The 12564-nt window shown below is 34.2% G+C and overlaps 1 protein-coding gene across 2 annotated transcripts in view; it reads left to right on the plus strand.

The window, feature by feature from the left end:
* Window positions 1–8815: 8815 nt before the first annotated feature.
* Window positions 8816–12564, plus strand: part of SEMA3C (semaphorin 3C) — a 159237-nt gene continuing 155488 nt past the window's right edge. The window contains exons 1-2 of one of the 2 annotated variants that reach the window (XM_039849325.1): window positions 8816–9382; window positions 11395–11535. In XM_039849325.1, the coding sequence (XP_039705259.1) occupies window positions 11433–11535 (103 nt within the window). In that variant the 5' untranslated portion in view covers window positions 8816–9382; window positions 11395–11432. The remainder of the gene's footprint in view (window positions 9383–11394; window positions 11536–12564) is intronic. The other variant, XM_039849326.1, reaches the window with a different exon arrangement.

The following is a 12564-nucleotide window of genomic DNA, read 5'->3' on the forward strand; positions in this document are numbered from 1 at the left end:
TTCAGGGACATTAATCAATCCACAATTTTCCCTGGGAGATGCTGACAAAATTCAGAAACTCTAGTCAAAACAATGTGGCCATGATCTGTATGGAGAGAGTACATCCCAGAGGTATTAGTAGCAGGGCTAGAATGGGATGAACTAAAAGGGATGGGGAGGGTTGGAGATGGTGAGTACAGCATTCTGTCTTTCCTAGTTCATTTAGATTTATTTTCTTACCTAGCTTTTATTGTTTTCAAGTCTTGGTTAAGTGATGGGAGATAGAATGTGCTGAAAATACAAGATGTAAATACTAGTAGAGCTATTCCTTGCAAAATTCCTTAAGATGATAAAATACAAAGTGAACTAATATAACTCTCTATTTGCAAGTATCAGAAATAGGTAATAAAAAATTTTCCTCCACCTCCGACCCTCTTTGACATTGTACAGAGTAAAATTTTAATTCCTTAAAGACGTCCATATTTTAACAGTGGGCATAGGGGTTTTGACAGAGGTGAGTGTGAGGAGCAGGCAGTAGAAGAGGAAATAGATGGTAGGTGACATGGTGGCTGACTATTCATCTGTAAATGCATGTAAGGAACATTTTGAAAAATGTTATTATGCTGGAGGAGAGCCTTGTTTGGGTTAAACTTTTGCATAAATTGGCCAGTTCAGTAAAATATAGATCATCAATGTGACTTGATAAGTAATCTGGTTGTGACACTCACGGAAGTATATTTACATGTAAGCTTATGTCAATCTGTGATATAGGGATCTTAAAAAATGGTGAAACTGAGCAATGAATAGTTTATTTTTCCAACTGTAAATATGAGGAAAATGTTAAACTCTAAGAGTAAATGATATTTGTTTGCTATTTGAAATATGAGAAGATTTAAGCATGGCCCATGCAAAGTTTCACTGAGTGTTAACCAGTGCATTTTTTAACTATTCATTCAAAATATTGCCCAGTTAATTTTTCTATAGAAAGTAAATTCTCATGTTTCAATTTGCAAATACTTCAACTATATTTTGGTTTCATTCAAATAATTATACCAAATGTTTTTAAAAGGCTGATAAGGGAAGAAAACAAAAAAAAGAATAAAAACAACAGATGATTATGGGGCTAGAGAGCCTTAAATGAAAAGGGAAAGACTAAAAGAATCAAACATGCATATTTTGTATAAACATGTCATATGACCAAATCATACGATATATATATATATATGTAATGATAAAGTATATAAGGAACATAAATCTCATAGAGAAACAACATATTATGACTAGAGAGCTTATGTGCACTTAAGAGACTTAAGTGGATATCGAACAATAAAATATTTCCTAATATTGAAGGCTGCTGCACATATAAACTTTGATTGTGGTCTATATTTATACACAGAGACAAATAACAGAATCAATAAATGGATGCACAAGTCTAATCTGTACTGTCAAAACTGGGGTCATACATTTAGTATCCCTTTTTTAATAGAATTATGGTACATTTTAGTGTTTGTTCTTAAACTTTGTAGACCCAAGGTCAGACTATGCTTAAAAAAGTTTTTAATAGGACATTTCTTTGAAATATATGCACGTGTATGGGGGTGAGGAGGGTGGGCTGTTTAAAGTCAGGAAAACAAATAGTTCATTTTGAAAAGAGAAGTTCTGTAGACAAAATCTTACCCATGTAATGAATTTTCTGGAGTTATAGATGCACATTAATGCTTTCTAAGGGACCAATGAGAAAAATACTTAACAGTAGCACTTGATTCTGTGGTCAATGCTCAATGCCTTTCAACAAGGTTTACTTTTGTAAAATTTTCATATTTTCTATATTCATGAATATATATGCTTTTTTCCTCATTAACATGGATTTTCTATAGATAAATACAAATAGTATACCACATGTTCCTTAAGAATATGCTTATAATTACAAAAATTTTGCCTTAGTCTATCATAACATTTTAAAACTGAGTAATTGGTATTATTGATGATATTTTTCCATTCCTTTATTTAAACTATAGATATTTTTTAAAAATGAATGTATAATATTTTTAACTTGAATGCACTAGAGGAACTTGCTAATTAAAGGAATTTTTGTGTAAATTGAAGAATCCTTTAGTAAAGCATGTTTTAAAAAACCATGCTGTTGTTGATAACTACAGATTTTTAACGTATGAGATTATTTTAAATGATATACACATTAAAAATAAAGAAAAATTATGATGGAAATCTACACAGTTGATAGACTAAAATATGAAAACAGTAGAAATTTTAGTTCTTAAAAGATTGTTTTTTTTGTTGTTTCAAATTAAGACCTTGGCAGAAGAAAGCTAGAATGAAACAATTCTAGAGTAAAACAGGAGCAGAAACAAAATTGCATTCAGTTTCTGGAAATAGATCATTGTTTTTCTTTCTTTTCCAAGAATTGCTACTGCTAGTTTCTTTTTATCATGCTTTTATTTTTATTTTAATGTGATAAAATTTTCAGAGAATCTTGTTTTAAATTTTAAACAGAGAACTCCAAACATATTTTCTATATTTTAAATTTAAAACTAAAATGAAAAAAGAATTTAAATTAATTCATACTGCTCGATCCTATCGTAGTTTATTAAAAGAATTAAGCCAGTTCATCTGTATAGAGTCAGATGGGTGATAGAGTAATCAGGGGTATCATTTCATCAATTATATAAATGTCTAACCGATGTACTGTATATCTGAAACTAATAATAATAATAATAATAATAATAATAATAAAATCAAACCAGTTCAAATATTCTCACAGTTTTTACAAACTCGAAAATTAAATATGGCCTGAAGGGAAAAATACAAAGAAAATTAACTTTGGGAGTAAAGTTATGAATCTTTTGAAAATGATTACTTAAGAAACCTGTAAGAAATTGCATGTGTTTGAATGCAACACTATCGATAACAATAAAACATTTTACTTAGGCTTTTAAGGTCTACAAAACTTCAGTGAAAGAAATTTAGTTTCATTAATTGAGCAACCATTTATTCAAGAGTCACTATATGCCAAGACTTGGCTTTGCAGCTGGTTATAAAACAGCTAAGAGTCCTATATTCTTCTCTGTAGCAGTTGGGATTCAATGAAGAAAAGTTTCATACAATTGTAACATTAAGTTATACAGCAGAGAGATAAACAAATTTATGGGAATACGGAAGTGAGAGAGAAGGTGTTAACACTCATTATAGTATCTAATTAACTAATCTATCTAATGATAATATTATAATTCTGATTTTACAAATAAAACTAAAACTGGAAATCGAGAAGTATTTGAAATGATGCGATAAGTGAAGTATCAGAAATTTAACTCAAAATATATTTAACATCAAAACTGACAAAGTTAACACTCTGTATATAACATCCAGAACTTGACTGATTTTGCCTAGGATTATAGAAGAGGCAATGCTCTAGAGAGGATTTACTTAAAGTGAGTCTCAATGAGAAAAAGATTTTGCCAGTTGGGTGAGATGAGAAAAAACAGAAGAAATAGCACGTGCAAAACCACAGAAGTGTGAGAAGGCATTGTGCGATCAAAGAATTGTAAGGGTAAAGCGTTTGATACATATGTAGTGTGAGGTGCTGTAGGAAGGAAGGGGTGAAAGATGAGGGATTAATCCAGATCAGGCAGTGGAAGGAAATGTGTGGGCCATGAAAATAAGCTGGAACTTTATCCTTCAGTGAATGAACAAAACGTTTTTCAGTAACCCTGGTGACAATTGGCATAATAGTTAACCTGTGACGTATAATTTTAAAATCAGACTTGACCTTTCCTGATATTGATGAACTTCATGTTACTAGGCTTGAATTCATCATCATATTTATTTCTGAATTGTTATTTACTATATTTACATAAGTAAAGAACTAGACATTTGGAGAGAATAGAACTAATTTATTAAACTATAAATATATTTGATGGCCAATCAAAGAATTTGCATGAATTTTTTTAATAATTGTGTGATCTTTTACCTGGCCAATTTATTATTGATTCCTTCTTCTGTTCCACTCACATACCCCGAAATCCTTCTCTATCTATATTATCTTAATTCTAGCTATTCTAAAAGATCCAGAGGAGATTACACAGTGATTTTGCTCCCAAAGTATTTATAATTTCGTGATGAAGATCAAGTGTCTGCATTTATAATTCATACCTGTGAGATAAAGTGTTAAGTGTCCAACAATAACAGAAAACCTTCTTCAGAACTTAAATAGCCTTAGGAGGAAAGGTAAAGGTCTCCCTTTCCTATATACTAAACTATATACTATATACTAAACTATAAACTATATACTCCCCTTTCCTATATACTAAACTATTAGATTAATGCCACAATGGTAGTGGGAAGCAGGAAGTGGCAGATCTGAATTTATTGCCCAGGGGCAGGGACCCAGCAAGGGAATTCAAAAATTCTGAATTGGCTTTCTTGTTTGCATAATGCAAATAGTTGTATCTTCTTTTTAAAGTTGTTGTGGAGCATAAAAGAAGTACTCTGTAAAAATATCTATTAAGTAACACGTGTTCTTTAAATCGGACTCCCTTCTTGTACACTTCCAGTCTAAAGTTCAGAGAGCCCATTGCAATGGACACAGTCCCAGTCCACATCAAGGAAAAATATTTTATTGAAATGTACCCTGAGGGCTGCATATTTTAACTTATGTCATTCGTTAAAAAAATTAAAAATTGTGTATCCTTCTTTAAAGTTATTAAATGTCACTTGAAATTTCAAAGCAGTATATACCATGAAATAAGTAGTATATTAATAAATAAAAATAAGTACTTGATGATTTTAAAATTTACTACACAACCCTCTCTTTTCTGAAATCCCTGGTATAGAAGAGGACTGAGTTTGTCATATGATTTTTGTTATGAGAATGCCTCTGCTATGATATGAAAGTTGTTTACACAAATTAATAGTACTCTACTTTCTAGTCAACCATTAAAAGTCCATAAAGAATAAAAAAATAGTAAAATCTGAAGATTACATGGAAAAGGCCTTTGACCATGTTGAAGAGCTTAGAGGGGAGTCAATTAGCATTAGCAATCTTAAATTCATTGCGCCAGCTGGTTATTATTTTTGAGCTTCATTGTACACGTCTGACAATCAGAGGCACTTACACAGTCCTCTTGTGGCTTTCCTATGAGAATAGATATGGTAAAGTGTTTTGTACTCCCAAGTGTAAAGAAAGAGACGGTTAGATACAATAGATTCATAAAAGCAGCTTGCCATGGGCATGTATGTATATATTCAATTTAAGAATATTATTTATTAAATAGCTGTTGGTTATTTTGCAACTGCAGTTCTATACAGTTAATCTCAAAGACATATACTTTTCTCATTGAGGTTTCACATGAAATATTCCAACAAAGGCAAAACAAATACAGTTTATATTTTGTTCCGTGATGAAAGCATGAGTGATGGCAACACTCTTTTTTACAACTTTGTCACGTGCACATATTAGAGGAATAAAATCACTAACAGACTCTTACTACTGAAATTTCTTACTGTTCTACCTTTACATTTGAAATACTGTAATGTATAAACAGAAGCGACATGCCCTTATTTTGGTTGAGTTAGGAAATATGGTACTTTATTGTGTTTGAGATGTTTAAAAGTACTTAAAGAAATGTTGAAGAATTAAACTTCGAATTTTATAAAAGCTTATACATTCATTTGGTTTAAAATTATTAAGTTAAACAGAAGCAAACAATAAAAATTCTCTTCATGGTCAGTTTCTCTCTTTGGTTTATTTTGTTTAATGCCAGGGACCGTACAAATTGAGAATCCTAGAGTCTACTGCATATCAACAGAAAAAGAGATCAAGGGTCAGGGATATAGATTAGTAATGGGTTAAGAATGAGAGTAAAGATACATTCATCTTAATGAAAAATGAAGAATGTTTTTAATGGAGGAAATACTAAAGCCTGACTGCACAAATAGATAGCAATTCCACACACAGACTTCCAGACTAGACCTGTTTGACCGGCTTGGTCTCACAGCAGTTAAGGTAACCCAAAGAGAAGCGAGCCTGATGTAGACAATGTAAATATGCTTGTGAAGTTCAGATTTTCTAAAGATACAGTTCAGGAAATTTAAAGGGCTAACATATGGAAGTTGAGAAAAGGAGGAAGATAGGAAAAAGAGTTAAAGAGCAAAGGAGAGGAGAGGAAACAAGTGTAACACGTTCATATTGAAAAATATAAGGTAGTAAGCCAGTCATGCCTCAAGTTTTATTTCAAAACTTACTATCCATGTGAATTTTGGAAAACTTTCAATGTTCTCATTTGTAAAATAGTAACGTCATTAAAAATGCTGTTCATATAGTATATGAAGTGCCCTGGAATGTATATGGTCTATGTTCTCTCATGACAAATATTAGTTATGACTAACAAGACAATTTTCAATATGCAGGATTAAGGCTCTCTAGTTAAAGTTTATTCATATAGCTCATCTGTATGATGGGGAAAAATCCGAAAGCAATCTATTTTCTTTAAGTTTAAAATAAGAGAATTCTTGGCTGCACATCTATTTCATAAAGAAAAGATGGGTACCTCACTCAAAATCAGTCTGAATTGAAGTTAGGCTTTTTTTCAGGACCACCAAAAATATCAAATATTGAAAATAAGATCACGATACTTCAGCAGAGAAGCTTTAGTGTAAAGATGTTGCATCATTTCTTTAACATCTTAATGAGAATGATTCTAAGTATTTTAAGTTGGATGTTTTTTCTAAGACATTTTGATGAGGGCAAACTGTAATCAGTGGCCTCTAAATTTTAATTGTGTCATTAGTCCTATAGATTCATTTAGTGTCCTCCTTTCCTAAACTGGCTTATATTAGCTAATATTGTTTCCCAAATGTAAAGGCAGAGTCAAAGACTGTATCTTAGAAAAGTGACATTGACTACCAATGTTTCTTATATAAGTCCTGATTTGTTAAGGTATTTTAGGCTCCTAAGCAGTTTGAAGAAATGGGGGCAGAGATAAATCTTCTTAGTGGAACCTATTGCCACTCTTAAAATTTCACTCTATTGCTCAGGTTCCAGGCAACCATGAGTACTAATTGTGTGCTTGTTCTTGAACCGGCCTTGGCTAATGCCTATCTATATTTTCATAACTCATTTTGAGGCATGGCCTATGGTAAGTGTCTCAGCACTAAGCAAATACCATTCAATCAAATATGATGAAAACAAATTTATTTGGGCAAGATAGAGGGAATTGCAGCACAAGTTTCCTAGATCGATTCAATTTAAGCTTTGTCATGGTCTCAAAAGGTTTGTGAGGATGTGAGAGAGATTAAGCTAATTCCTTGGGTTTTGTAAATTGATTAAATTCCCTTGTAAATACACAATTTGACGTGCATATCATGTTATTATATTTCTTTATCGTGGTTTCCCGAAACTTAAAATAAAACGTATAATGCATTCTACCTTATGTGGATTTACAGATTAATCAGTGCCCAATGGCTCCATATTTCTAAATTAATATATAAATTATATAACTTGTTAATGCTCACAGCAGTCTTCATTCTGATTATTTATTCTTATCCCTCCTTAATTTAATGCTGACTCAAACATCAGCATTGTATCAGTAGGAATGGAATATAAGAGTGGTCAATATATAACTTGGGTCTTAATTTCAGAAGTATTTTAGAGAAATGCGCATAGTGCTTACATGTTTACATCTGGTTTCTGATACCGTCGGATATTTGGTGGGTTAAATTTATTACTACAAACTCATGTCAAGGAGCTGCTCACATTTTAATTGCATGAATCATCACAAAATTAGTTTAACTCTTACATTTTTAAAAGTAATACAACCATTGAATAAGAAATTTCTTTCATAAACAGACATTTGAAGATAATATTGGCTCTGGAATATAATTTTAAACTCTTATTTGATGTGATCCTTTCATATCTCAGCTATACAGAGTTAGAGATATTTTTATGTAGACTGGACATAACAGCTGATGCTTATACACACGAAAGACATGTCTTAATTGCCTCATCATTTACCCTCCTACCTGAGATTTACTTTAACTACCCCACTCCGGCAATGATTTTGCACTCGTATTTTCTGTGATACCGTTTATAAGAATTTAGTGATCTGCTTTCCTTCATAAAGAAAATTATAAGAAACAAGGTGAAGAAACTACCCTCCATAGTCCTTCTGTATAGTGACATCTGCTGGGCTGTAGCCCATAGTGATTTTTAAGCAAGTACCTGCTCATTTTATGGGCGTGAAAGCTCTTTTCTCCTGCTACTCCAGTATCTACTTCATTGTGGTCCAGATAAATAATTTTCTTTAAACATCAAAGTTAGTTCCAGAGTTTAACAAGTTTACCTGAAACTAGTTCTAGAAATATACCCCTGATGTCTAGATTTGTAAACCTCTATCTGTTGGCATAACTCAGAACAGCTTTCTTCCTCAAAATTGTTAAATAATTCCTTGTAAATATGATTTGGGAGAATCCTGGAGCGAGAAGTACTGGAAATGAGCTACTGTGAAGAGATCAACAGATTACTGCCTTCAGGACATTAAGGAAACGCAATAGCAAACAATATCCATTAAAAGAATAAACTTCTGAGACAAGATTGTTGTTTTATGACGACAGGTTTTAGAAAATTTGCTGCAGGAAAAGGACAGGAACTCATGCTCTTTAAAAAACGCATCCCTTTGCCTTAAAAGGACTCAGTGATCCTTGGCGGGGAGGGGGAGGGGGTCCGCCGGGGAGAGGTGGGGGACTGCTTAGCACTCTGGTATTTACGGCCAAGCAAAGCCTGTACGCCTTCCAAGAGTTGCTGGTAACAGACAAAAACCTTGGAGAACACCCCGTAAGTTGCTCATTCCACCGCGGACTGCGAAGGAGCAGAGCTGTTCCTCTGGTCCTCTAGCCTGCTGCAACGCATTCCTGCATCTCTCCGCAGCGTGTCCTGGGGTGGCCCCGCCCTCGCGGCTCCCTGCCACCCCCTTGCGGGCGCACTCTGGGTGGAGGCTCGCGGCCGGCGGAGAAGCGGCCGGGTGTGCTGGGCGGGTGTTGTGAGTCGGCGGGGCGGGTGCTGTGAGCCGGCCGGGCGGGTGCTGTGAGCCGGCCGGGGCCGCGCGCCGCGTCGCTGTAATCGGACACCCGAGCGCTTTCCCCCCGCTCCCTACCCCGGCCGGCCACTTTCCATTCACTCCGAGGTGCTTGATTGAGCGACGCGGAGAGGGGCTCCGGGTGCCACAGCGCTGCCAAGCTGAGGATTCCTTTACAAAGAAATTCAGAAGACCAGGAAAAATTTCACCACTGGGACGCTCTAGAAATTAAGGTCTTCTGGGAAAAGGACTAGAGACACACGCGGAGCCAAACCGGTAGCAAATTGATTTTTCCGTACTGATTTCTCCCCACCTCGGTAAGCTGGATTCCTTATTTTCGGCATGACAAATTTAGCAAAATTTAACTTTTGGGTCTGTCTGTCGACTTTTCACACATCTCTGTGTTCAAATCTGGACGTTTTCTTAAGAACACATTTAGTTTGTCCGGGAACTGTTTTCCTTACTGAGAACCCGGTTTGAGTTGTTTCTTTAGACTATGACACCTGCGGAGTGTTTAAATTTCAGTATTTCAATGACTTCTAAGGCAAAATTGCTAGAGAGGACATAAAAGAATCCTTTTTCTTACATGTTATTCGTGTTTCGATAAGTGAAAACGACAAACAGCATGTATAAGTATCTGAGATAATAGGAAGAAGTTATAAAAATGGGAGGAGGCACGTGTAAGATACTTGGCTTTGAGTCACTTCTCTCTGGGTAGGCTTAAAATCACATTGCACTGCATACTCGCTTCATTTGACCTGTCATTTCATCTCCGGTATTATTCTTTGCAAATTGTGACGTGACTCTTTTGGGGAGACATACCAAATAAAAAACTGATAATAGCAATATGTAAAAATATGTGAATAGTATTTGCTCCTTAATGGAGAGACAAAGGTTAGGCATATTTATTTATTTTATTTTTTACTAGTCAACAAGAGAGCAAATTACTAAGGGAAAGTCACCCCATAAAATCAATTATCTTCTAAGTTAATTTAGGGATGACAGGGTGAAGAGGTTGTGGAAGCAGGAAGAAACTGTTTCTTTTGAAAATTACCAACACAAACATCTCTAGGGTTTCCTCCATCTGTGTGGTGAAAGAGGCATATGATTTTGTTTCTGACTCTCATAATATATGTACCACCTATGAAATCAACTTATAATTTTTGTTTAAAATGAAATGTTCCATTTAATTGTTCTTTTTCTTCTGTATTAATGAAGCAGTCTTTTTAATTTTTAGTGGCATTTCTTTATTGAATAAAGTTAGTGATAAGATTTTAATTTTAAAAGCCACATAATATTGAAGATCAGAATTATTGTAATCTCCAAAAATCAATCTCTAGATTAAACTGTGTCATGTCATTTTAGTGTATAATAATGGTAGACTCAAAATGATGGAATTATTTTTTTATTTTATTTTTTTATGGTCCTGAGTTTATTTTGCATGTTGTGGCCACTGGAGCTCTTATAGATCTGTAGTTATATATTACCTGATCTTCCTTGGAATTTAGACATTAGTTAATAGCATGTATCAATTTTATAGCCACAGTTCAAATAGTAATACTTACCTCTGATTTATCTTTTGGAATTTTGACAGCCACTTTCTGGTTGATTTATTTTAAATATGCATTGAGGGGTACATGGTTCACTGGACTGCTCACCACTAGGTCACTGGTTTGAATTTGGCAGGAGTCCATGGTTACCTCATCTTTATCAGTTAACAGCTGCATGGTCATCTGTATAAATTGGCTGATCACTGATTCAAGTGATTTTCGTGTTCAAGGATTGAGCACATGTAGATTTATGTAGAGACACCGTTTCAGAGACTATTACTCCCAAAGAGCAAATGAGCATATAAGTGAATGAGTACACATAAATGTTCATCTAGGATTTTTCTACTACTATGGTATTTATGGTAGAAAGAGATGTTTTTCATCCACTAATACCTATTGGTATCATTCTCAAGTCATTTAAATGTAATATGATTTTTAGAGAGAAGATCAAGTTTAAATACAGGATTTCCTTTGGGAATCAATAACTTTTTCCTGGCCGCTTTGTTCTGCTTTAAAGTTAGCATTATTTTCTGGAAAATGAAATAGTTTCTTTTTTGCAAAGACGTCCAGACTAAATGATTCAAATCGGAATTTTTACATCTAAGAAGTGAAGTCACAGCACCTCCTACTGTTTGCATGACTATAAATGTTCAGAAATGTCTAGTAAATAGGGTGCTCTGTCTAGATTGCTGGTTTTGTGTATGTATGTGTGTGTGTGTGTGGGGGGTGTTCTCCTGAAATGTGAACTGAAATATAAGAAACTTATCTTTCTTTTAAAGGTATTTTTCCTTGGATATTAACTTGAAAATCTGCAGAAATGGCATTCCAGGCAATTGGCGTGTTGGTTGGAGTATTTGTTTGTTCTATCTGTGTAAAAGGATCTTCTCAGCCCCAAGCAAGAGTTTATTTAACATTTGATGGTAAGAAAGTTGATTAATACTCTGGGAAAATTTTTATTTATTTATTTTTTTGCAGATTTCTTATCCAGATTCAAAAATTAAAGATAGTAAAGTATTATTGAGTATTAACTAATTTTTAAAATATTTACTGGACTGCTTTTTTTAGATGACATGGCTATTTCAAATTATTGGTTAATAGACAAAAACCCTCTATTGTGTTTGTTTACAAAAATGCTTGAAGTATATTCCGCCATTCTTAAAGTTTCTTCTGTGTTTGCATGCGTGTGCCTAGGGAAGATGGTGAAGAAGTCAAAGCCTAGGATTTCTGATCTTAATATTCACCTGCTATAGTCGAGAAACACACCCTATTTGCTAATCCTCATCAGTAGAAGGAGCTATGCAAGTTTAATTACTGAAAAATTTTTCTAATAAATTGTGGGCCTTAGCTTCAAAACTGGTCTCTCCATATGTTGTTCTAATGATGTTTCTTCTATTTCCACAATGAGTGCCTGAGGTTGGCAAAGTCTCCTAATTAATTGAAAAGGAACTACAAGAATAGTTGGAAAAATGCTTTTGATTGTTGTTTACAGATGTTATCTCAGAAGCTTTGGGAAGTAGGCATGATTTCAAATTTTCACAAACATAGAAGGCGTAAGGTCCTCTGAGGGAGTAGTTTGCCAAACATAAGTGTGAACTTTAATGTGTATAGTTCAAACGACTTACAGATGAATGATTTCAGTCGTTAACATAACCCAGACTAATTGGACAGATGGAATAAGAAATCAATCAGCAAGATCATCCTGCCAATTAGGGTTATTTATATTTTTATTCTTTCTACTCTGTCTCTGCTTAAATCTCTGTGATATTGGGCATATTTTCACATGAGAAACAATATACTCTAAGACTTTCCTATAGCAGGATATCTTTGAAACTGTGTTATCTTGAATTTCAAACAGCAGTACGACTGACACTTATCAGTCAAATGGCTGGCTGGCTTTTTCCTTCCTTCCTTCCTTCCTTCCTTCCTTCCTTCTTTCTTTCTTTCCTTTC

This window comes from Pteropus medius, unplaced genomic scaffold (genome assembly GCF_902729225.1).
Source record: "Pteropus medius unplaced genomic scaffold, Ma_sr-lr_union100, whole genome shotgun sequence".
Lineage (NCBI taxonomy): Eukaryota > Metazoa > Chordata > Mammalia > Chiroptera > Pteropodidae > Pteropus > Pteropus medius.